At 38.1% G+C, this 26,156-nt stretch overlaps 1 protein-coding gene across 5 annotated transcripts in view; it reads left to right on the forward strand.

Annotated features, from left to right (window-relative positions):
* Window positions 1-5,573: 5,573 nt before the first annotated feature.
* PLEKHA6 (pleckstrin homology domain containing A6) overlaps window positions 5,574-26,156 on the forward strand; it is a 300,893-nt gene continuing 280,310 nt past the window's right edge. For 3 of the 5 annotated variants that reach the window (XM_053706697.1, XM_053706698.1, XM_053706699.1), the window contains exon 1: window positions 5,576-5,844. In XM_053706697.1, coding sequence (XP_053562672.1) covers window positions 5,777-5,844 — 68 coding nt within the window. In that variant the 5' untranslated portion in view covers window positions 5,576-5,776. Of the gene's footprint in view, window positions 5,845-26,156 lie in introns of all 5 variants that reach the window. The other 2 variants (XM_053706706.1, XM_053706700.1) reach the window with 2 other exon arrangements.

The raw sequence follows: 26,156 nt of genomic DNA on the forward strand, positions 1-26,156 counted from the left end.
TTACATAAAAAACTACCATTACAGAAAATAAAAATACAAAATTACTAAAAAAAAACTAACATTACACAAAATAAAAAACCTACAATTACAAAAAAATTAAAAAAAACTAACATTACACAAAATAACAAACAAAATTATCCAAAATAAAAAAAGTTATTCCTATTTTAATACCCCCGTTAAAAAAAACACCCCAAAACCAAAATACTCCCCTAATTTATAAATAAACTACCAATAGCCCTTAAAATGGCCTTTTGTAGGGCATTGCCCTAAAGTTAACAGCTCTTTTGCCAATAAAATAAACCAATTACCCCCTAACATTACAACCCCCCAAGGGCATTCAGCTGTTTTGCAGCCCATAAAAAATAAAAAAAGCCCTTAATTAGATACTTTGCGTTGTGGGGGGTTGGCAGATTAGGTGTTAATATTTTAATTAGGTGTTTGCATTGTGGAGGGTTGGCAGTTTAGGGGTTAATCGGTTAATTATGTAGTTTGGGTTGTGGGTTGGATGGCGGTTTAGGGGTTAATAGGTTTATATAGTATATAGTTGTTTGCGTTGTGGGGGATGGTGATTAGGGGTTAATACATTTTATTAGTGATTGCGATGTGGGGGGATGGCAGATAATGGATTAATATTTTTATTTAGAATTTGCAATGGGGGGGTGGAGGTTTAGGGGGTTTTGAATGGCGTTTTGACCTGTCGGTTTAATTTTGTCCGGTTGAGATTATTACGTGCAATGTCAACTTTTTTTAGTAACGCGTGCAAGATGATATACTGGCAACACAAAAAATGTGTAGTTGTGCACATTTCTGAACCTCGCCAATTTTTTGCGACTTACGGCCATATATCATCTGGTGGTGCGTTATGTGATTCACACGATGTGCAAGGTGAATTTACGGGCGATGTGGGTTAAGCAGTTGCGCTGGAACTAATGCCACATATGTAATCTTGCCCAAAGTATGTATTCTTGAAAAAGATTTTGCTGAGCTATGAACAGCGCAAGAGTTGTTGGGTTTAGCCTGAACTAAAGGTGGCAACCCTAGCTGATAGATATGATCCTGGCGTTCACCTGGGACAAGAACATTTACTGTAAAATACAAAGTGTTATCACAGTCACGTTGCCATTATTTAAGATGGAACTAGTAAATACTGATTCAAAAGTATGGTGGAAAAAATAATTCCTAACCCCCATACTAATATGAAACAAAAATTGTCCTTCCTACTACTTCTATGGGACAAAAAATATCACAATATAGTCACAATTTTTTTGCACGCTATCAATATGCCATCAAAAATTATTATTATCATTATTATTATTTAATACCTGCCTTAAAAAAGGGACCCTTTTTCCTATTGTGACATCTAAAAGAGGGATGTTTAACATGTATTACAGCTTTTTTTTTCTATTCAAACGCATTTTCCTGCATTAATAAAATAACACCTTTTTATGCCTTGTGCTGTGTTACTGTACAACTATAGAACTATGTGAGCTTTGCTTTTCAGCTAGGGAGCTTCTATCCCACTGACAAGTGTCACACAAACATGCACTTTCAGGGGCGTATTATGGCCTAGGCCAACAAGGCCAGTGCCTAGAGCGGCAGATTTGGGGGGGGGGCAACACATCTGCCCTATCCTCTCTCTAAAAGCCAGCACACAGTACAGTGAGCGATAAAGTGCAGGCTTTTACAGAGAAGACAAGGCACATGCGCTGATTAAGGTCGCTCTTCACAGGCAGTGCTCCTCTAAACTTTTGCTTCATTTAGAGTCGCCGGCCAGTTGCGATTCTACACGGGGGCCTACAGGGGCGTGTGCCCCTGTAAAAATGTCCCTGCCCCCCCCCCCTGAGCTGACTGAATAATAAAATGAAAATTAAATAATTTAATGATCAAGTTATTATGATTTTATGCGCTAGCGCCAAAAGCGGAACTAATGTAATGAGACTCAGCGTTCTACATGGATTAATTTGAGCGACGCATCTGAACACTGCCTTGCCGGATGCGAGATAAGAATGAGATATTTTACTAATGCAACTTAAAAAGTGAAACTAATATATGAGATAGGACTCATTACATGCAAAGCAAGATAGTTCAAGCCGTGATTTGTCATAATTGTGATGATTATGGCTTACAGCTCATGAAAACCCAAAATCTACAATCTCAGAAAATTAGACTATTGTGAAAAGGTGCAATATTCTAGGCTCAAAGTGTCCCACGCTAATCAGCTAATTAAGCCATAACACCTGCAAAGGGTTGCCTGAGCCTTTAAATGGTCTCTCAGTCTGGTTCAGTAGGAATCACAATCATGGGAAAGACTGCTGACCTGACAGTTGTGCAGAAAACCATCATTGACACCCTCCATAAGGAGGAAAAGCCTCAAAGGGTAATTGCAAAAGAAGTTGGATGTTCCCAAAGTGCTGTATCAAAGCACATTAATAGAATGTTATGTGGAAGGGAACAGTGGTGGGAAGAAAAAGGTGCACAAGCAGCCTGGAGAGGATTGTCCAGAAAAAGGCCATTCAAAAGTGTTGGGGATTTTCACAAGGAGTGGGCTGAAGCTGGAGTCAGTGCATCAAGAGCCACCACACACAGACGGATCCTGGACATGGGCTTCAAATGTTCGTATTCCTCTTGTCAAGCCACTCCTGAACAACAAACAACGTCAGAAGCGTCTTACCTGGGCTAAAGAAAAACAGACCTGGTCTGTTGCTCAGTGGTCCAAAGTCCTCTTTTCTGATGAGAGCAAATTTTGCATCTCATTTGGAAACCAAGGACCCAGAGTATGGAGGAAGAATGGAGAGGCACACACTGCAATTGAAGTCCAGTGTGAAGTTTCCACAGTCTGTGTTGATTTGGGGAGCCATGTCATCTGCTGTGTTCGTCCACTGTGTTTCATTAAGTCCAGGGTCAACGCAGACGTCTACCAGGAGATTTTGGAGCACTTCCATGCTTCCTTCCCGCAGACGAGCTCTATGGGGATGCTGGACTTAATTTTCCAGCAGGACTTGGCACCTGCCCACACTGCCAAAAGCACCAAAACCTGGTTCAATGACCCATGGGATTACTGTGCTTGATTGGCCAGCAAACTCGCCTGACCTGAACCCCATAGAGAATCTATTGGGGCATTGCCAAGAGAAAGATGAAAGACATGAGACCGAACAATGCAGAAGAGCTGAAGGCCGCTATTGAAGCATCCTGGTCTTCCATATCACCTCAGCAGTGCCACAGGCTGATATCTTCCATGCCACGCCGCTTTGAGGCAGTAATTGCTGCAAAAGGGGCCCAAACCAAGTACTGAGTACATACAGTATGCATGCTTATACTTTTCAGAGGTCCGATATTGTTCTATGTACAATCCTTGTTTTATTGATTGCATGTAATATTCTAATTTCTAGATTGTGGATTTGGGGTTTTCATGAGCTGTAAGCCATAATCATCACAATTATGACAAATCACAGCTTGAACTATCTTGCTTTGAATTCATGAGTCTATCTCATATATTAGTTTCACCTTTTTAAGTTGCATTAGTGAAATAAATGAACTTTTGCACAATATTCTAATTTTTCGAGTTCACCTGTATATACATGCACCAGTGCTTGTCAAAGGTAAAGGGTTTCCTTCCCTTACTGTCTTTATTTAATGTAGGGAAAGGGCACACTCTGCACTGATTTACAGGTAACAAATCTTAAAATACATATAGCCCAATATAAATCCTTGATACATGTGTTTAACCCTTTGTTCAAAATGTCTTTAAAGAAACATTCAAGCCCAAATCGGTAAAGCACATTACTGCATTTCAATTTGGAAAAGAAACACTTTTGCAATTCACATGTCATAGCAAAACTGTTTCTAATAAAGGTTATAACAATTTTCAGTGAGGGTTTTTAATGTGCATATGACATAGATATTGCCCAATACACAAGAATTTTCAATGGCTTGTCTGCTCAGAGGGCCATCTCTGTTTTGTTTCATGCAAATTTAGTCATTACCAACACATACAAGGTGCTGCTGGCTTTCTAAGCAGACACACTGCTTAAAATGCTGGTACATGGTGAATATCTAGATATGCTTTATGTGCACTTTAACAGTAAAATTTGTCACTTAAAAAACTGTGATAGCTTTTATTAGGAAGCATTTTAGCAAATACATTGTTATTGCAAAATGTTTTGTATTCTAAATTAAAATGCGCTCATGTGGCTGGGTTGTCCATTGTGCAAAACAGGTCACCTTAAAATAGTTGAATCGGATGAACTGCATACTAGCTGCTAAGAACAAAGACCATTGGTACACAGGGACAAACCTCCACAAACAATAATCAAATTTGCTCATGTAGATCAATTCAAGTAAAACAAATCTGATATATATTTAAAATTCTCTCTTTTTGATTCAACAAAAAAGGATCTTAAAGGAGCATGACATTTAATTTTTTTCTTTTATGATTTTTAGACAGAGCATACAATTTTAAAAAGGTTACAATTTACTTCTATTAGCCAAATCTGCATCGTTTTTATATTATTCTTTGTTAAAAAAAAAGATATCTAGATAGGTAAGGCACATGTCTGGAATACTACATGGCAGGAAAAAGTGCCATGTATAACATTGTTTGACATTCTGCTGCCATGAAGTGCTGCAGACGTGCACGCTCCTGAGCGTATCTCCCTGCTTTTTCAACTAAAGATACCAAGAAGAAAAGTTGATAATAGAAGTAAATTGGAAAGTTGTTTAAAATTGTATGGTCTGTCTGAATCGTCAAAAAAAAGTCCCGGTTTGTTGTGCCTTTAAATCATGGTCCAGCGCTACGGAATTTGGCTGCGCTATACAAATAAATGATAATAATAATATTATATTAATAGGGCTTGGCCCTCTTGTCAGGTTATTGGCAACACTTCATACTAAACAATTTATAACTAGACTGAAAAACCCCCATAGCATTTACTGGCTCCTTAAAAATTTTCTCTTGACCAACATCACTTAACTGACCCTTTCCCACTTCCTCTCTGCTCCTCCCTATTTTACACACTCCAGTTACATAGAATAAGAAAAAAGGAAGAAAACAAAGATCAGTGGGTGGGGAAAATGAGAAAATGGAAAACAATTAAATGTGGAGATAATGGGAGCTAAACAATGAGAATGAGCATAGGGTAGAAAAGAGATTAGCTGAATACCGAATGAAACAGTAGGGAAGGGTTTGTGTGTGAGATGTGGAGTGCAGAGTATGTTTATATGTAGTGTGTATTTTTGTGTGTGTGGTGTGTATGGAAAAAAAGGAGAAAAATATCACAACGTACTTGTAAATAAGTGAAAAACATATGGAAAACTATATGGATTGTTACTTGACTCGAGAAGACCTTCATTGCAATTGGTCCTGATTTAATAGTACAAGTTATTCAGACTGGTTACAACACAGTGAGTGTGTATGTTTATTGTGTAAGAGATCTCATTGACATGACTGTGTACATCCCGTGACAGTGAGAGGTTTAAATCTTCTCACTCGGCCTGACAGCTCAGAAGAGTCACGTGGGGGGTTTAAATCCCCGGGGATCTTGTCCTCTGAGCATGCTCACTTCATACTCTGTAGCCAGCGCAGCTCAGTTCAGCCTCTGTTCACAGCACCAATCTGAGTTCAGCACAGTTCAGTGCATCCTCCATACGACAGCACCAGCCTGCATCCAGGCACATCCCTATGGCACTGTTTATGCTGCATACGGTGCAATAGGAATTGTATTCAGTGGGCAATATGTAAGAGGACACAGATTTCTACTATAATTCGGTGTATATACCAATGGATATAATGCCAGGAATCCTCCGTGTTTTTACTGAGCCACCAATCACCACACTGGATGATACAAGGTAAGGTTGCTTGCTTGTGATCCCTTATAGAGATGCATAGGATATATCTTGCTATATTTAATGCTACCTCATAGATATACATAGGATGTATTTTGCTATATTTAATGCTACCATAGATATATGATATATCTTGCTATATTTAATGCAACCTTATAGAGATACATAGTAATTTATATTGCTATATTAATGCTACCTTATAGAGGATACATAGGATATATCTTGCTATATGTAATGCTACCCTTAGAGATGCATAGGATATATCTTACTATATGTAATGCTACCTTATAGAGATACATAGAATATATCTGACCTAATAACAGATAACTATTTAAATTATTGTGAGTAATCATATCCATTCATTGTCTGCAAGATGGGGGTGCAACACATTGTACAGGAGCGAGTTGCACCCCTTTCTGGTAACTAATATCCTAATGCTGGTCTGTTGAGGCACGTTGTCCCATTACATACTCAGTATCCATTTGTTCCACTCACCTCTCTATTCTCTTATCCCTGCCATGGAAGGAATCCCAATTCTACATTACTGTTTCCTTCACTTTCCCATCTCATCCATTCTAGGTCATTTTTCAGTCTTTCTTCACTAGGCTGCAATTTCTTTATCCCATTGCTAATCTCTCAATTCACCCCCCCCCCTTTCTCTTTCATTCAAGCCCTTATCCTTTAACTGCTCCTCCACACACTTCCCATAATATCATTCTGTATTCTTTTTTCCTTCATAACAAATTCTGCCCCACCCCCTATGATATCCCTTCCCTTACATTCCATTCAGTTCATCCAATTTTCTCTTCATTTTTTTTTTGGCCACATTCTCCATTTTCTTCTCTCTCTCTGGTCCATCTACCACTTATCCCTCCCACCCTGTACTGTCAGATCTCTCCTTACCTGCCCCTCCTCTTCCTCTTCCAGAGGGACCAACAAGCTTTGCAAAACCCCCTTAAGCATAGACCCTCTTAACATATCTGTTGACACATTTAGGGTATATGATGTAAGAAATGTTTCTAAAAATTATTTAATCCAAAGTTTGACTGCTGATAACACTCTGCCCTTTTGTGCACCTTTGCATCCATTTGTGAGTACACCTGCACTCTTCTTTGTGTATAAAATACATTGACAAATACATGCTGGATTGTGTTTACTAACTCAATATACATTTTGGTTTCCAACATGAGAGCAAACAATGCAATATGTGATTGAGCATGCAGAGATACTGTAGTACAGGAGAGTATAAGTGGAGATGTTTGGGAAGTGATTTTACATTACATTAAACATTTTCCATCATAATAAATAAAGTTATACTGACTTGAAGGCAGCACTGAATGTGTTCAAATGTCTTTGCAGATTAGGTTGTTTTATGCAATGCTGATTTGTTACTGATGAGACGTGTATACCACAGCTTACAAATTGCAAATCAGTTGTATATGAATCAATCGTCAAAATATAAAAGGAAATGAAAACAGGTGTTACTAAATATGTTTCTGCTTGTTGTCAGTGTTATAGTCTTATATTAATTGGCTGACCACATTTCATTAATGGGGCCCTCCCAGTATTACACTGTCATTTAGTACGCCACACAGATGCAAAGGCAAGATCACACACAAAAATGTTTGTTTTAATATAAACCAATGAATCAGAACATATGAATGACCTTTGTCATGATCAAAGATGCTTTATGCAGTCCAAACAATTTTTTTTTATTTTTTGTGTGCATAATCATGTTTTATATATGTTTAAATCGATAGTGAGACCCGTGAGAAATGCATGTTGCATACCTAAGCATTCATTGTACACTAGCTGATAAAGACAACTTTATTTAGTTGTTATTTTCTTACCACAAATCTATTGGTGGACATTTAAGCATGAAAACAAGTTCCAGGGCATATTGTATTGTACCCCGAACCAAAGACGTGGAGTCTTAATTTACTGTCTATCCACTAAAACAATCTCAACTTGTGTTAAATATTCAGTAAACTGCATAGTGTTCAGAACATAATTTTCCTTAAAGGGATATATATTTCTGTACAATAAAGGACACCAAGAGAATGGAAATACATTTGAAAGCTTTTTTCTTTTTTTAAATTCTGAATCTTTTTATATGTGCAGCCACCAATCAGCAAATAGCGCCCAAGCGCTGAGCCTACCTAGATATGCTTTTCAACAAATTATACCTAAACTATTTAGCAAATAAGATAATAGAAGTAAATTTAAAAGTTGTTTTAAAATTGTATGTTCTATCTGAATCATGAAAGAAAAAATGTGGGTTTCCTGCCCCTTTAATAATATTAACCTTAAATTACCTATAAATAAAACACAAAAGATAAGATTAGATGTACGGGTCGAATTTATTATGAAACAATAGGGAAAAACCAGCAGACGACTCTTTTAGTGTTAATATTTTTCTCTACAAGTGCATGTGAAGCATAGCTAGATATTCTCACTGCACCAGCATCTTAAATACTGCAGCTGCTCAGAGCACCAGTGGGGCTTGTATCATATCAGCAATTAGGAAATTGAGTCATTACCAGAGGGTACAAGCACCTTGGACTCTTTGAGCAAGTGCTGTGTTTAAAATGCTGGTGCACGGTGCATACTTAAATACTCTTTTGAAACAGCTATAGCTTTTATTAGAAACGTTTTTGCTAATACATGTATAATACAAAAATGCTTCTATTCAAAAATGAAATGCATCCATATGGATTCTAATTTTGGCTGGAATTTCCCTTTAATCAAACAGGTGGCTGCAATCAGGGCCTAAGTATAGAACCGCTGCACAAGAGATGGTCACGGTCCCCAAGTTGCTAACAACAAGCGGAGCTCAGCTGCACGCAATATAATATAGCTTAGGGAGAAAATTTGTCCCGCTTCAACATAGTCAGCGTACACCTAGGTTCAAGCCTGAGGTCGTCGCACCTCCTGCAATGGCTGTCACTCAACCTCTCAGCCAGCATCCAAGGCCCTGTTTTGATATTATCAGTATAGGTGTGGGTTTCAGCAGGCAACATCAGTTATTTCAAATGACAAAATAAAAATAAAGGAGCTATTTGTAAACCATTTCATAAATTCCAACAGGGAAAAATAGATCATTTGGGATACCTTAAAAGGAACACATTTACAGTACAATATACCTTTAAAGGGACACTGAACCCAATTTTTTTCTTTCGTGATTCAGATAGAGCATGAAATTTTAAGCAACTTTCTAATTTACTCCTATTATCAAATTTTCTTCATTCTCTTGGTATCTTTATTTGAAATGCAAGAATGTAAGTTTAGATGCCGACCCATTTTTGGTGAACAACCTGGGTTGTTATTGCTGATTGGTGGATAAATTAATCCACCAATAAAAAAGTGCTGTCCAGAGTACTGAACCAAAAAAAAAAAGCTTAGATGCCTTCTTTTTTTCAAATAAAGATAGCAAGAGAACGAAGAAAAATTGATAATAGGAGTAAATTAGAAAGTTGCTTAAAATTGCATGCTCTATCTGAATCACTAAAGAAAAAAAAAATGGGTTCAGTGTCCTTTTAAGTATTTTAGCATGAATTAGAGTTTAATGTCTCTCATGAACAAAATTTGCAATGTTTGATTCCATTTTCTATTAAATAAGGGAAAGCCAAGAAAAAACACAAGACTACCAGTAAATAACAATTATATACAAAAATCTCACACTATAGCAGATTTCCCATTTTTCTTTTTCAGCCATCAGGTATCAAAACAGTCCTCTGTTTTTTACTGCTCACAGCTTAGTATAGAAAGGTCATATTGAGTGGCCTCTCATAAAAAGTTTTCCTATGCTTAATATAGGATGGCTACATGAACTGACCTCCACCCAGCCTATTTTAAGAAGCCATATGGGGTAGTATTACCAAGATTACTTTCCTGTTAATTACAAAGAAGCTGTGAAAATATATTTTCCATATTCTCCATTAAACACAGACCACATGTACCCCTTCTACAAAATACACGACTTGGCTACTTAAAGGGATATTAAACGGTTTGAGATTGTTGAATATAATCTCAAACTGTTTAAAAAGTGTAGTAAAAAAAAACTTAGTTCTCTTTTCCTGTAATTTAAAATTGAAAATATTTGTTTTTGCTAGTTCCACTGAGTTCCTACAACATGATTTTTTTTTTTACCTATTTATCCCTATTTATCTATTTTTTTCTGCTGAGTACAATTAAAGGTATAAAACAGGCAAAAAAAGAGAGTGTGCAGAGAAGGCTCAATGTATTCCACACAGGCATGTTTGCATACTCTGTTTTTATTGCCTGTTTTGAAGCTGTCTCTAATTGAACTGAGCAGAAAAAAAATAGATTATTGCAGACATCCCAACTCTCCCTGAAGTTTAGGGAGTCTCCCTGATTGTAATAACGACTCCCTGATGCCAGCAAATGGAATGCAATCTCCCTGAAACTAGACGTACCATGATCCAATGTGGTCCAAATCCGGAAAAGTGTTTCTTTAAGGAATGCCTTTAGTTGCTGGGACGATATAGACCCCTCAAAGCATGCATCAGTAACCAAAAAGCCCCCCACTGATTTTAATAACATAAAACACAAATACTACCTTATTTACTACACGTAATTAAACTTCGTATTCTAAAATATTTAAGCATTCAACAAGCGTACAATCACTGAAAAATAGGTTTGTCCAATGTGGTTGTGAAATAAAGCTACTTTTTTTTTTAATGTGACTTTAGTGGGAAGCTACTTTAATGATAAGTCTCAATCTTATTTAGGGTTTCAAGGTGTCCAATATATAACTTGGAGGGGGGGGGGGTGGCGGCGCAGTAGCGGGCGAAGCGACCTCCCTGAAATTAGTTTTTGCAGGTTGGGATGTCTGTTATTGAGAAAAGCTTTAAAAATTCTTAAAGGGTTAGAAATCCTGTCACAATAGTACAAAAATAAAAGATATTATTATAATGATATATATATACAGTACATGTAATAAAATAAACCTACTTTTTTTTTGCAGAAACAAAGCTTCTACATTCCTTTAAATTTACTATTTAAATCACATAAACCAAGCGGCAAGGACCGCCCATAAAAATAGGCAGAGTTTATGAAAAATGAATTCCTGTTCCCCATCCAATAGGAAAGCGTCTGCATCCATTTCATTTAAATATTCATAGTTGTATAATTATGGCAACATCTCCTGCGCATTGGTTATTAAAGGGAATCGCATGCGCAGTATTAGCAAACACGCTCAGCTGCCATTTTTGCGAATGCCATTCTAAGCTTTGTACTATATATAATAATAACTATTTAATGTGCTTGTCGGTCTAGAGGTACTTTGCATACTTACCTTGATCGATATTGGTATTTCTTCTGCTGCTGCCGCTCCTTCCTCTGCACCGTCTGCTCGCCGTGAAACTTCAGCGCTCTGGTGCGCCAATCCTTCTGTCATCGACGTCATGATCCACATGTTCGCCCTGCTTGGGTCATGATTCGCTGGTGAGCGAGATGACAGAGGGGCCGAATCTGCGCATGCGTTAGTGTGTACACAGTTTTAATGCGCATGCGGGCCGCCATGATGTTTCTACCTAGGTAGAACATTATTATAGGGCTCAAATAACGAGTCTAATAATGGGTTTGGCTTAATAATAATTTTACATGAAAGAAAATATTTAATAGGTACAAATCACAAATATCCTTAACATTTATAGTAGTTCTTAAAAAGTAAATAAAAAAATGGAGTTTACTATTAATTTAATAGAAATTAAACCTTTACACTTATATCTTCAACATTTAAGCAGCTTATACAAGGTTATGAAATATATGTATATATACTATACTTAAAGGGCCAGTAAACGTACCAAATAATGTTATATAATTCTGCACATAGTGCAGAATTATATAACATTAGCTTAGCGCTAGCTTTATAAAACAAAGGGTTGCATAGATATTTACCTAAGAAAATTACTTTTACAGAACGCCGCTCCTTGCTCTACTGAGCGGGTCTGTTTTTCTGTGTCTCTGGTCTGGTAGCGGGAGCGAGCTAGACTGAGTTTAATGGTGCGGTTGGGCCGGCTGTGAGTAGACAGCGTGCCACGATGTGCTTCTGAAAAAAACAGACCCGCTCAGTAGAGCAAGGAGCGGCGTTCTGTAAAAGTAATTTTCTTAGGTAAATATCTATGCAGCCCTTTGTTTTATAACGCTAGTGCTAAGCTAATGTTATATAATTCTGCACTATGTACGTTTACTGGCCCTTTAAGTTAATATTTGCTTTAAATACATCATTATATATAGTATTTATTTACTGTTTTAATATCCCTTTAAATAGACACAAGTTTTTTGTTGTTTTTTAATTATTTTCTTATTTTGCTCATGTGTTTTGACATATGACTTTATTTCCTCATTTTATTTCTGTGTGTGTTCAGAATATTGGAATGAGGATTAAAACCCACTTTTTGAAATATCTGAGCTCTTTTCCTCCATATTATTCTTTATATTACTCAAAACAGAAAAAAAGCATTAAATTGCACTCCGTTTATAACAGTGTATAAGATTTCTATTTTTGGTGAAATCTTTTTTTTCTAAAAATAAGTTTTTATTTGCAGCCCATTTAGATCATTCACTCCGCCTCTGTATTACATTTACACAGCACAGAAGTGACTTTTTTTGTGGTCCCACCCACTCTACACGTCACACACCCGATGTGCGCTCTCGTTACAGATCCCACATTGCGCATGCACTAACCGCATGCTGACGTCAGCCAAGTAAACATTGAATCACAAGATTAATTGTTTACTTGGTGCTGATTGCTGTAAGCTTTCTGTTAATGAGCATACATATTAACAGCTCATGGAAAGCTGTTAATTCGGCTCCTCTGCAATATTCCTAACTCCGCCCCTTACTGCAACTACTCCCATTACTACTACTACTAAAGCTGAGTCTCCGTGCTCGTGCATGACAAACAGCCACTCGGCTATCGCCACTGCTTCTTCTGCTAATCCAATGCAGCTTTTCACAGGCTCCCTTCAATGTCATTGTGTTTCATACATCTCCAATTCATTGTTCTCTTTGTTAATCAACCAATAAATGTACTGCTGCAACAAATGTTTAAACAAACAGGTTATAATATCCGGAGACTCAGCTTTAGAGTAGTAGTAGTAATGGGAGTAGTTGCAATGGGGGGGGGGGGGGGCGGAGTTCCGAATATTGCAGAGGAGCCGAATAAACAGCTTTCCATGAGCGCACCATTTGTGAAAATCCCACGCATGTGCTCTAGAAAGGGTTCCGGAATTTCACAGCTCTAAATATTTTACCAGTGACGCATTTCTGGCCAGGTATGTGATGACGCTGGCACGCATGCGCATTAGGTCCAAAATTTGTGAAACAGCTGATGTAACGTCACAGGAAGTGACATGGTTCGCTCTTTTCCAAAGTTCGCCCTCTTACCAGAACAAGGGCAATTAGAACCATATATAAAACAGGCAATACAAGAGCGTGTGCAACATGGCTATGTAGAATAAAGGATAGTAAAAGGGACACTCAAGTCAAAATAAACTTTTATGATTCAGATAGATTATGCAGTTTTAAGACACTCCCCAATTTACTTCCATTATAAAATTTTGCAGTCTTTTTATAAATTACACTTTCTGAGGAACAAGATCCTACTGAGCATGGGCACAAGCTCACAGGGTATACGTATACTAGTCTGTGATTGGCTGATGTCTGTCACATGATACAGGGGGCTGGAAAATGGGAGAAAATATAAATTTGAATTTCAAGTAAGCAGTAGATGGTTTCCTGACAGATTAAATGCTATTGCATTGTCTTTTTATTATGTACTTCTTAATGATGTAATTCTACTGCATTGAGTGGTCTTTTAAAGTAACTCTTACAGGTTTTCCACAGCCTTGTTAGCACACTCTCTTTTTATATATGTTCCTAATTGTTCTCAGCAAAAGAGATACATAAGGGAAGAACCTAGGTTGCAACATGGCTGCGCCCATTACTTTAGAGAAAATCAGTGGAATTGAGAAAAACAAAAGTTTTCAAAGTTAAATTACAGGAAACGGGTACAAAATAAATAATGACAGTATCTTGCAAAGTTGTTGTTTTTTTTTTTCTACACAATTTATATTACAATATCAAACTATTTAATGCCCCTTTAAAAGATTACTGCAAAACAATGCAACATTTACTAGATAATTGATAGCTTTAATGCTAGACGTGTGCATTAGGCAGCATTGTTAGCTGCTGAATGCAGAAGAAGGAGGCTTCAGCTCATTTGGAGACGGATTTCTTCTTGTAGAAAGTGCAGCAAACTTAGATCTGTGCAAATCTTAGTATGCACACGTCTAATAATACTATGCAAATATAAAAATGTGTTTGACGCTCCTTTAAATAGAGATGTGAGGTTATCTGATCTCTTTTTTTTATATTTTGAGTTATATATATTGTATATATTGTAATGAACTGGCAGCAAACACTTCCTACCTGCTCCATACTCCAGATCTTATTACGCAGCCTGGGAACCTAGCCAGGTCTGCTTCCTTTTTATCTAACAAAATGAGCCCTGCATGTTGCATTGCATAAAGCAGTTACAACACCCATATGCTTTATGAATGTATCCCCAAAACAATACAATACTATATTCAAAATATATCTAAAAATATAACTCTGTTGCCCAGGAAACCAAAACTTCTACAACACAGCACGTGATGTTTAAAGATTCCTGTAATATTGCTGTCAAGTTCTATTACATAAATTGCATGCTGTTAACCAGTAAACTACGTAGTTGGTGCATTACTGACCCGAGCTTATAATAACCCGCAGCGCCTTATTTTGCACCCTGCCTTGCACAAACAATGATGCTTGATCGGATAATACAAGTTGTTGCTTAAGATGTTTTACCAACGTATTTTTTTATGCACGTGATAACTATAAAGCATGCACTATACTTTTGTTTGTTACTTTTTATCAAAATAACTATTTATCATTTTAATGGTTTTAAAACATGGTATTAAAGGGGCAGTCTATTTGAAAAATTGTATTGTTTAAAAAGAAAGATAATCCCTTTATTAACCATTCCCCAGTTATGCATAACCAACTTTTTACCTCTGTGATTATCTTGTATCTAAGCCTCTGCAGACTGCCCCTCCTTATCTCAGTTCTTTTGACAGAATTGCATTTTAGCAAATCAATGCTGACTCATAAATAACTTGACAGGAATGAGCACAATGGTATATATACGATACATATGAACTAGCACTGTCTAACTGTGAAAACTGTCAACATGCACTGAGATAAAAGGTGGCCTTTAACGGCTTAGAAAGCAGTTTAAGCCTACCTAGGTTTAGCTTTCAAAAAAGAATACCAAGAGAACAAAGCTAATTTGGTTATAAATGTAGATTGGAAAATTGTTTAAAATTGCATGACCTATCTAAATCATAAAAGTTTAATTTTGATTTGACTGTCCCTTTAAAGGTCATAATAGATGAAAAATGACATGCTTTATTTTGTATGTAATTTTACAGCTATCAACACTGTGAGTTTGTTTAACCCCTGCAAAGGCTTTGCACTTAAAGGGACATTATACACTCATTTTTTCTTTGCATAAATGTTTTGTAGATGATCTATTTATATAGCCCATAAAGATTTTTTTTTTAAAATGTATAGTTTAGCTTATTTTTAAATAACATTGCTCTGATTTCCAGACTCCTAACCAAGCCCCAAAGTTTTATGTGAATACCGTCAGCTACCTTCTTAAGCTTGCTCCTGTTTGTGTAAAGGGTCTTTTCATATGCAAAAGAAGGGGGAGGGGGGGAGTGTCTTATTTCCCACTTGCAGTGGGCTTTCCAGCTACCTTTTCAACGGAGCTAAACTGAGAGCTTCTAAGTAAGTTTTTAAACAGTTTTATACTGGATTTTTATATCAGTATCTGTGCATCTTATTCTTTATAGTAGTGTCTATTACATGCAGTTATATGAAAATGAGTGTATACTGTCCCTTTAAGCAGTGCCATTTTAGTGCAGGCCCTTATCTGAGGGAAATACCTTAGCTAATGAACATAAATATTGTAGTGCACAATATACTACTGTGCGCACAATACATATTAAACATGAACTATAATTAATCTCAACACAAAAATGCAAGCAGTGTGGATTGTATTCCAGTGTTCTCCACAGAAAATTTTGCCAACTGGGTGGCATTTTGAAGTAGCTGGGTGGCATTACGGGTGGGGGCAGTGTAATATTTTCTAATATTATATCATTTTCAGCTATCCAATGCACAAATTAATTACATAAATTAACATAAATGTATTTAATGATAATTTGTGCAATAAAAAAAAACATTTTTAATACTGGCTAATTTGAGATTAATATTGGCTACAATTTTAGCTGGTGGTCAGTAAAATCAGCCGGGTGGTGCGCCCACTAAAAAGGTCCTGTGGAGAACACTGTACACTGTGTACAATATGCTACAATTGTGTATTTTGCTTACTTTTGCTGTAAAATACCTCTGGAATTGTGCTTGTGTTATGCTCTCTAGAAGAGTGACAGAACTGTAAAATGCATATATATATATATATATATATATATATATATATATATATATATATATATATATATATATATATATATATATATATATATATATATATATATATATATATATATATATATATATATATACATTTGGTTGTAAATGTATATAGCATGGGCTGGAGTTTGCCTTACACTGCACCTATTTCACATTGCTAGATTATTACTCAATACAGTCAGCATGATGCCAACTTTGTGCTGGTCAAAGGGAGGTAGTGTCTGCGGGGGATATTCTGTGTCCTGATAACTGCCATGGCAACAAGTTGCTGATCCTGATTCCTGTCTGTGCAAAACGATAAGAGTTTAATAGGGCCAAGGAGAGAGGGAGTGTCGACAGCGAGGGAGAGACAGGGAGGAATGGACAATGTGTTTCAGGCCGCAGCAGTCCTTCCCCTTTTGAGCTTGTATACACATACATAAGTGTTGATACAAGGCCTAAGCAAACAAGGTACAAGCAAAACTAACATACAAATGCTACACATCACCATAAGTGCTCACATAAAATGAGTATAGAATATCTGTGTTTATTTATGAGACTGCAAAACACACACACATATAAGCAATACCATGTACCTAGATACACACTGTAGTGTGTTATGTGTACTCTCATAGTGCGCGCTGCTAGATCTGTTATGTGACATTGTATTCCATGAGATTTTTAATGTTCGCTTACACTGTTGCTAGTGATGTCACAGCTTCCCGTGCTGTGATTGGCCTCGCTAGGTTTATCATTGTCTTCTTGTCACTGTTGCTGATGTGAATTCCGTGGGTTTCACCTTCCTGCAGTCCGAGGGGCGTCTGCATCTGCCTAAGAAGTTGCCATGGCAACTAACTAGCACAGTGGTGGCCAGGGGGAAAGATATTTCTAATGGATTTATTTAGCATTAAGGAAAATAAAGGAATGCACGGGGTCAGAGATGAAGATGAACCAGTATCCCACTGGGTCATTAGTTAAAATCGTATATTTGTAACAAAATGTCTCAATAATTAACATAGCAAACACATCCTTGTTTGTAACTTGAACAATCTTTTTAAAGGGACATTAAACACTAAAAAAAATGCTAGATAGAATGATGCATTTAAAGAAGTTTAGTCTGAAAATTATATGTCAATATATTAGCATAATCTGACAGCCCTGGTATATTCAGACTTGCCAGATGTGAAAAATAAAAATAATGACATCAAAGAGTGTGCTATTATAAAATGTACTGTATATCACTTCCTGGAAATTTGCACATGAGCCATGGACATATTTAAATCTAAGTACACAAAAGTCATTCTAAGGGCAGAAAATTTCAGCTACCTCTGAAGAAGTGTTTAAAGAGAACCTGAAAGCTGAATGAAACTGCAACTTCGTTCCTGAAAAGCATTTTGCATTGAATAATACATCTTTGTTTTAGCAAATATTATTATGTGGGGGGGTTTTCATCTCACTGATTTCCTAGAATAAAAGTTCCCCTGCTAACGAAACATAATGTATATGGTGCATGGATGTGCTTTTTTGTTTACACATGGGCAGTAGAAGAAAGAGGGGGAAGTCCTCCCCTCTTATTTATCTTCTCTTAAAGGAGGTTTAGCACTGATTGTTTTTAGTTACAGTGGGGCAAAAAAGTATTTAGTCAGCCAGCAATTGTGCAATTTCTCCCACTTAAGAAGATGAGAGAGGTCTGTAATTTTCATCATAGGTATACCTCAACTATGAGAGACAAAATGTGGAAACAAATCCAGACAATCACATTGTCTGATTTGGAAAGAATTTATTTGCAAATTATGGTGGAAAATAAGTATTTGGTCAATATCAAAAGTTCATCTCAATACTTTGTTATATATCCTTTGTTTGCTATGACAGAGGTCAAACATTTTCTGTAAGTCTTCACAAGGTTGTCACACACTGTTGGTGGTATGTTGGCCCATTCCTGCATGCAGATCTCCTCTAGAGCAGTGATGTTTTGGTGCTGTCGCTGGGCAACATGGACTTTCAACTCCCTCTAAAGGTTTTCTATGGCATTAAGATCTGGAGACTGGCTAGGCCACTCCAGGACCTTGGAATGCTTCTTACAATGCCCGGGCGGTGTGTTTGGGATCATTGTCATGCTGAAAGACCCAGCCACGTTTCATCTTCAATGCCCTTGCTGATGGAAGGAGGTTTGCACTCAAAATCTCATGATACATGGGCCCCATTCATTCTTTTATGTACACGGATCAGTCGTCCTGTTCCCTTTGCAGAGAAACAGCCCCAAAGCATGATCTTGCCACCCCCATGCTTCACAGTAGGTATGGTGTTTTTTGGTTGCAACTCAGCATTCTCTCTCCTCCAAACACGACGAGTTGTGTTTCTACCAAACAGTTCTACTTTGGTTTCATCTGACCATATGACATTCTCCCAATCCGCTTCTGGATCATCCAAATGCTCTCTAGCATACTTCAGACGCGCCCGGACATTTACTGGCTTAAGCAGGGGGACACGTCTGGCACTGCAGGATCTGAGTCCCTGGCGGCGTAGTGTGTTACTGATGGTAGCCTTTGTTACGTTGGTCCCAGCTCTCTGCAGGTCATTCACTAGGTCCCCCCGTGTGGTTCTGGGATGTTTGCTCACTGTTCTTGTGATCATTTTGACCCCACAGGGTGAGATCTTGCGTGGAGCCCCGGATTGAGGGAGATTATCAGTGGTCTTGTATGTCTTCCATTTTCTAATTATTGCTCCCACAGTTGATTTATTCACACCAAGCTGCTTGCCTATTGCAGATTCAGTCTTCCCAGCCTGGTGCAGGTCTACAATTTTGTTTCTGGTGTCCTTCGGCAGCTCTTTGGTCTTCACCATAGTTGAGTTTGGAGTGTGACTGTTTGAGGGTGTGGACAGGTGTCTTTTATACTGATAACAAGTTCAAACAGGTGCCATTAATACAGGTAATGAGTGGAGGACAGAGGAGCCTCTTAAAGAAGAAGATACAGGTCTGTGAGAGCCAGAAATCTTACTTGTTTGTAGGTGACCAAATACTTATTTTCCACCATAATATGCAAATAAATTCTTTCCAAATCAGACAATGTGATTGTCTGGATTTGTTTCCACATTTTGTCTCTCATAGTTGAGGTATACCTATGATGAAAATTACAGACCTCTCTCATCTTCTTAAGTGGGAGAACTTGCACAATTGGTGGCTGACTAAATACTTTTTGGCCCCACTGTAATTATATTATATATGTATAAAACAAACATTAAAATTATCTTTTATATATATACTGTATATTAGGGCTGGGCGATATGGCTAAAAAAAAAATTGCGATTGCGATTTAATCGCGATTTTATTAAAAATGACTATAACACCTTCATTTTTCAATAAAACGGTTTTTTTAACACTACAGAATCTTACTGTACATGTTTCTCAATGTCCAATACACTCTTGGAGCATAAAAATACAAACCACAAAATAGTTAAAATAAAATTAGCTAGTGCTACCTGTGCTGTGGTTACATAGATAGTATAAAGTCCCTTTATTTAACAGTACACTACAGAATCTTACTGTACATGTTTCGCAATGTCCAATGCACTCTTGGAGCATAAAAATACAAACCACAAAAGAAGTTAAAAAAAAAAAAAGGTCAGTAAGGCACTATAAAGTATTTGTACAATACTCACTTTATTGCTCACACTTTTGAGCTGTCCCACCGCCACACCACTGCTCGACCACCCCCACACTACTCCCAGATGACTCCCACACACTTTAAATCTCTTCTAAAATGGCCGTTTCGCGGGCATTCTCAGGTCCGCCCCCGGCCGCACACTGGTCTGCCACTCATCCTCCCTCTCCACCTCCGTTTTCAGGACAATCTAAGGATTTTTTTTTTTTAAAAAAAATTGCATACTCTCGCGGTTTTAAAACTGCAGCGATTAATCGCGGTTTAAAATCGCATCCGCGATTAATCGTGCAGCCCTAATATATATATATATATATATATATATATATATATATATATAAAAATATAGAAGTATTTTCTATAAGAAAAAACTAAGGGGACGCGCTGTAGTGTTGGTATTGTGTGAGTTGAACCGTGACAGATAAGTATGTGAGAGTAGAGGTGTATATGTGTATATGATTGAGTGAAATCTTGTTAATCAAAGGAGAATGTGTGACTTGTTACAAACCGTAAGACTTGAAACAATTGTGATACATAAGCAAAAAAATCATGAAACAATTGTGATACCTAAACAAAAAATCAGTTGGAATATTGCAAAGAACTAAAGACTTGCAACAAAATATGTGAACAGTTGAATTTGATTAAACTCAAAAAACTGAAAAGTCCAATATGTGATAAGTGTTCAGAGATAAAAAGTCCAAATTCAATGTAAAGGATATATAAAGAACAAAAGTTCAAAGGATCAAAACAAATGGCTTGCTCCGCTTGAATCCCAGGTGTGATGAATCAGGAAATCTAGGAGGATAGAAAAACAAGGGGCGCCAACATAGTGTGAATCAGTTTGGAAAACTGGAAAACAGTAGTTATAATAAAATCTACTCACAAGTGGAGTGGCACCTAGAACCAACTGGGTGCATACAGGCAGGCTGACATTCAGGACCAGCAGTCAGTACGCTGGGGGTCTCACCCGGGAGACCTGTGGGTGGGTCAGATGAGGTAGATGGAGTCGGCTGTGTGTCGTCTGGTGAGCCGGATCGCCACTGTGGAAGTCCAAAGGGCTGTGTTGTATATCCCAAAAGGGTAGCTGCTCACACGATCAGCCTTGTTTCCAATATCAGTGTATGGAACAAAGGGATAAAAACCAAACTGGGTATAACCACTGCAAACTGTGGTAATATCAAAAAGGCACAGAAAACCAGGTCTGTCTAAAAACAAGTATTTAATTGCTACGCGTTTCTCAGTCCATGACATGGACTGAGAAACGCGTAGCAATTAAATACTTGTTTTTAGACAGACCCGGTTTTCTGTGCCTTTTTAATATTACCACAGTTTGCAGTGGTTATACCCAGTTTGGTTTTTATCCCTTTGTTAAAAAGGCACAGAAAAACAAAATTTTACTTTTACAATTCAGATAGAACATGCAATTTTAAGAGACTTTTAAAAGGACACAATACTCAAATGTTGAAGCATTTGAAAGTGATGCAGCATAGCTGTAAAAAACTGACTAGAAAATATCACCAGAACATTTTTATGTAAAAAAGGAAGACATTTACCTCAAAATTTCATAAGTATTCATAAAGAATGCTAGTCCCAGGACTTGCAAGGAAGTGTGTATCTAGCATGTGCAGGCACAGTCACGTTGTTTTCCAATTCAGATTAAGGAAGTGTCATGAGATCACAGCAAAGCACAATGCATGGCCTCAGCACTTTTTTTTCCCAACTTGCAGCTTTACAGCAGCTGAAGTATAACTGTTCACAGTGCACTTACTCTGGTGAGCTGGATAAATTTTAGTTATGCTGAATCAATTTCAAGTGCTTTAGCATATGATTATTATATCCCTTTAAATGCACTTCCATTATCAAAATTACTTTATTCGCCTGGTATTCTTGAAAAGTGCATCTACATAACTTCACAGAAGCATTATGTCATTAGATCAGCAACAGCTTGCTAGTTCTCTCAAACCTCTCCTTACTTCCATCTCCTCCTTTTCCTGCCCTGACCAATCTATCCGCCACTATAAATCCACCCTTACATCAGTCCTTGACAATCTGGCCCCTCCTACCATAGCTTGGAAATCACACACTCATCCTCAGCCCTGGCACACTCCTCTGATACGGTTCCTACGCAGATGTTCCCGTACTGCTGAGAGGCACTGGAGAAAATCTCGAAGTTCAGCTTTCAACAGCTTTTCTTCTCCGCCCACCCCCACCTTCTAATACATCTACTCTCTCCTCAAGATTTTTCCAGCCACTTCAATAACAAAATCGACTCCATCAGAAATGAAATCTGCTCTCAACATACTACCAGTCTCCCACCACCTCAAAAGCTTGCAATCATCCAAAACCCACATAGCCATAAATTTAGCTCTTTCGCCCCTGTTACTGAGGAAGAAGTTTCTGCACTTATAATGTGCTCTCACCTCACTACCTGTCCCCTCGACCCCATCTCCTCACATCTACTCCCCTCCCTCTCTTCTACCCTTACCCCTATACACACATGTTCAACCTCTCCCTTAGCACCGGTATATTTCCCTCATCTCTAAAACATGCACTGGTCACACCTATCCTCAAAAAACCTTCTCTCGATCCAACCTCCCCATCCAACTACCGCCCTATTTCCCTACTCCCTCTTGCCTCAAAGCTTCTTAAAAACCTAGTACATGCACGCCTATCCCATTTCCTTACATTACACTCCCTCCTTGACCCACTGCAATCTGAATTTCACCCCATCACTCCACAGAGACAGCAATCGTTAAGGTTAACAATGACCTACTTACAAGCAAAATCCATTTCTCTCTGCTTATCCTCCTTGATCTGTCTGCAGCATTTGATACTGTTGACCACCCTCTTTTGCTCCAAACCCTCCGATCCTTCGGCATTTGTGACACAGCCCTCTCGTAGTTCTCTTCCTACCTGTATAACCGTACCTTTAGTGTAGCCTTATCTGGGGCTTCCTCTGCCCTGTTACTACTTTCTGTTGGGGTACCGCAAGGCTCTGTCCTCGGTCCCCTTCTCTTCTCAATCTACACGTCATCATTAGGTTCCTTAATAAAGTCCAACGGGTTTCAATATTATTTGTATGCCGATGACACCCAAATCTACCTTTCTGCGCCAGACCTATCTCCTTCCTTGCTAACCCGTGTCACTAACTGTCTTTCTTACATCTCATCCTGGATGTCCTCTCACTACCTTAAGCTAAATCTCTCCAAAACTGAGCATCTCTCTATAACTGTCGACAACTCCATCAATACCCCTACCTCGCATGTCCTATGTCTTGGGGTCACATTTGACTCAGATCTTTCTTTCACTCTCTAAAATGAGACATTTACTTACACAAGACACAACTAAGATTTTAATCCACACTCTCATCCTTTCCTGCTTCGACTACTGCAACTTTGTCCTCTCTGGTCTCCCTAGCTGCCGCCTTGCTCCTTTACAATCCATAATGAATGCCTCTGCCAGGCTCATCTTCCTTACGCGTCGCTCTTCATCTGCTGCACCTCTCTGCCAATTCCTTCACTGGCTTCCTCTCGCCTGCAGGATTAAACACAAAATTCTCACTCTGACATACAAAGCCCTCAACTGCACTGCTCCCTCCTATATCTCAGACCTTGTCTTCAGATACTCTCCCTCCCGTCCTCTTCGCTCTGCTCACGACCTCCTCCTCTCTTGTTACCTCCTCACACTCCCGTTTACAGGACTTCTCCAGACTGGCTCCCATCTTGTGGAACTCTCTGCCTCGCTCCACAAGACTCTCCCCTAGTCTTGAAAGATTCAAGGGCTTCCTAAAGACTCTATTGTTCAGGGATGCATACAACCTACACTTACCTTTCTGTATACCTGTTCCTCTCCTCCATTGCTATCCCATTGAATCCCCTTGGTATGTACTGTTTGCAGGTCACCTTCATAAGATCTGGCTAAAACAGTGCAACTCTCGGCAGGGCCCTCTACCCATTTTATCCCTATAAATGTTACCTTGTATGTCGCCTATGTTTATAGCACTGCTGAATCTGTTGGCGTTCTACAAATAAATGCTAATAATAATAAAAACATATTGTCAGCAGCAGAAATGTATCACTGGTAGCTAGCTGGTGATTGGCGGGCACATACAGTTGTCTCTTGTCGTTGGCTCACCAGATGTGTTCAGCTAGCTCCCAGTATTGCACTGCTGTTCTGGAGCTTACTTTAACTATGTGTTTACTCCATTTTCAATGGGTTAACACACAGTTATATAAGAGCAAATGTGCAATAAGAAACATTAGAGCATGTTCTTTTTGCACTGTTATGTCCCTGTAAAAGAATAAATGGCTGAGTAGGCTGAAGAGGGAGAGCGGTAAATGCTAATGCAAGGAAAACAGTAAAAAAAGTACATAACATTTCATATCCATCCTCTGTAGGTGGTGTTGATCAAACACAATTTTCAGATATTTTTTTTACAGCAAAGGCAACCAAAATCCATAATGAATATATATTACAATGTTACATTTTCAATAAAGGGTCATAAAAGTGCAGAAAGATATTGATTTAATTTGTGAGAGCATTTTATTACTGTGCTGTTGCTGTATATAACTATGAAGACAACACTCCTTTGTGTTTAATCCCTGCAAAGTTGTTAAATTAAACGCATAGTTAAAGTCAGCCCCGTAGCAGCAATACACTACTGGGACCTAGCTGAGCACATTTAGTGAGCCAATGACACGAGAGATATGTGCATAGCCACCAACCAGGTCTTGTAACACAGTTATTTATAAACCATTCTCTATTTTATTTTTTTCGAAATTAAAATTCTCATACTGCAACTCATACTTCATGAAATAACTTTAAATAGAAGATTGTATAGATTATGTATATATGTACCTACACACACTTATTTATAACTACATAGGGATAGGGAAAAGAGTTTAAATATTGTGTCACACTGTCAGACAGTGTGATTTGACCGCTAACTATCGTGAGAATATGGTGTTATAACTTACATGGATTTCAGTTGTTCGCCTTCCTACTGCAAAAGAATATGGAACACTCAGCCAGTCGATATAACTAGTGCTTAATCATCTAGCTTTATATTGTAGGAATACTCGGCTAGATTTGGAGTTTTGTCGGTAACGACCCGAAAAACTAACGCCGGCTTTTTTCTGGCCGCACCATAAAAATAACTCTGGTATCGAGAGTCCACATAAAGGCTGCGTTAGGCTCCAAAAAGGGAGCGTAGAGCATTTTTAATGCAGCTTCAACTCTCGATACCAGAGTTGCTTACGGACGCGGCCAGCCTCAAAAACGTGCTCGTGCACGATTCCCCCATAGGAAACAATGGGGCTGTTTGAGCTGAAAAAAAACCTAACACCTGCAAAAAAGCCGCGTTCAGCTCCTAACGCAGCCCCATTGTTTGCTATGGGGAAACACTTCTACGTCTGCACCTAACACCCTAACATGTACCCCGAGTCTAAACACCCCTAGCATTACACTTATTAACCCCTATTCTGCCGCCCCCGCTATCGCTGACACCTGCATATTATTTTTAATCCCTAATCTGCCGCTCCGTAAACCGCCGCTACTTACATTATCCCTATGTACCCCTAATCTGCTGCCCTAACACCGCCGACCCCTATATTATATTTATTAACCCCTAATCTGCCCCCCACAACGTCGCCTCCACCTGCCTACACTTATTAACCCCTAATCTGCCGACCGGACCTGAGCACTACTATAATAAAGTTATTAACCCCTAATCCGCCTCACTAACCCTATCATAAATAGTATTAACCCCTAATCTGCCCTCCCTAACATCGCTGACACCTAACTTCAATTATTAACCCCTAATCTGCCGACCGGAGCTCACCGCTATTCTAATAAATGTATTAACCCCTAAAGCTAAGTCTAACCCTAACACTAACACCCCCCTAAGTTAAATATAATTTAAATCTAACTAAATTAATTATCTCTTATTAAATAAATTATTCCTATTTAAAGCTTAATACTTACCTGTAAAATAAATCCTAATATAGCTACAATATAAATTATAATTATATTATAGCTATTTTAGGATTAATATTTATTTTACAGGTAACTTTGTATTTATTTTAACCAGGTACAATAGCTATTAAATAGTTAAGA

Source organism: Bombina bombina, chromosome 3 (assembly GCF_027579735.1).
Source record: "Bombina bombina isolate aBomBom1 chromosome 3, aBomBom1.pri, whole genome shotgun sequence".
NCBI classification, from domain to species: Eukaryota; Metazoa; Chordata; class Amphibia; order Anura; family Bombinatoridae; genus Bombina; species Bombina bombina.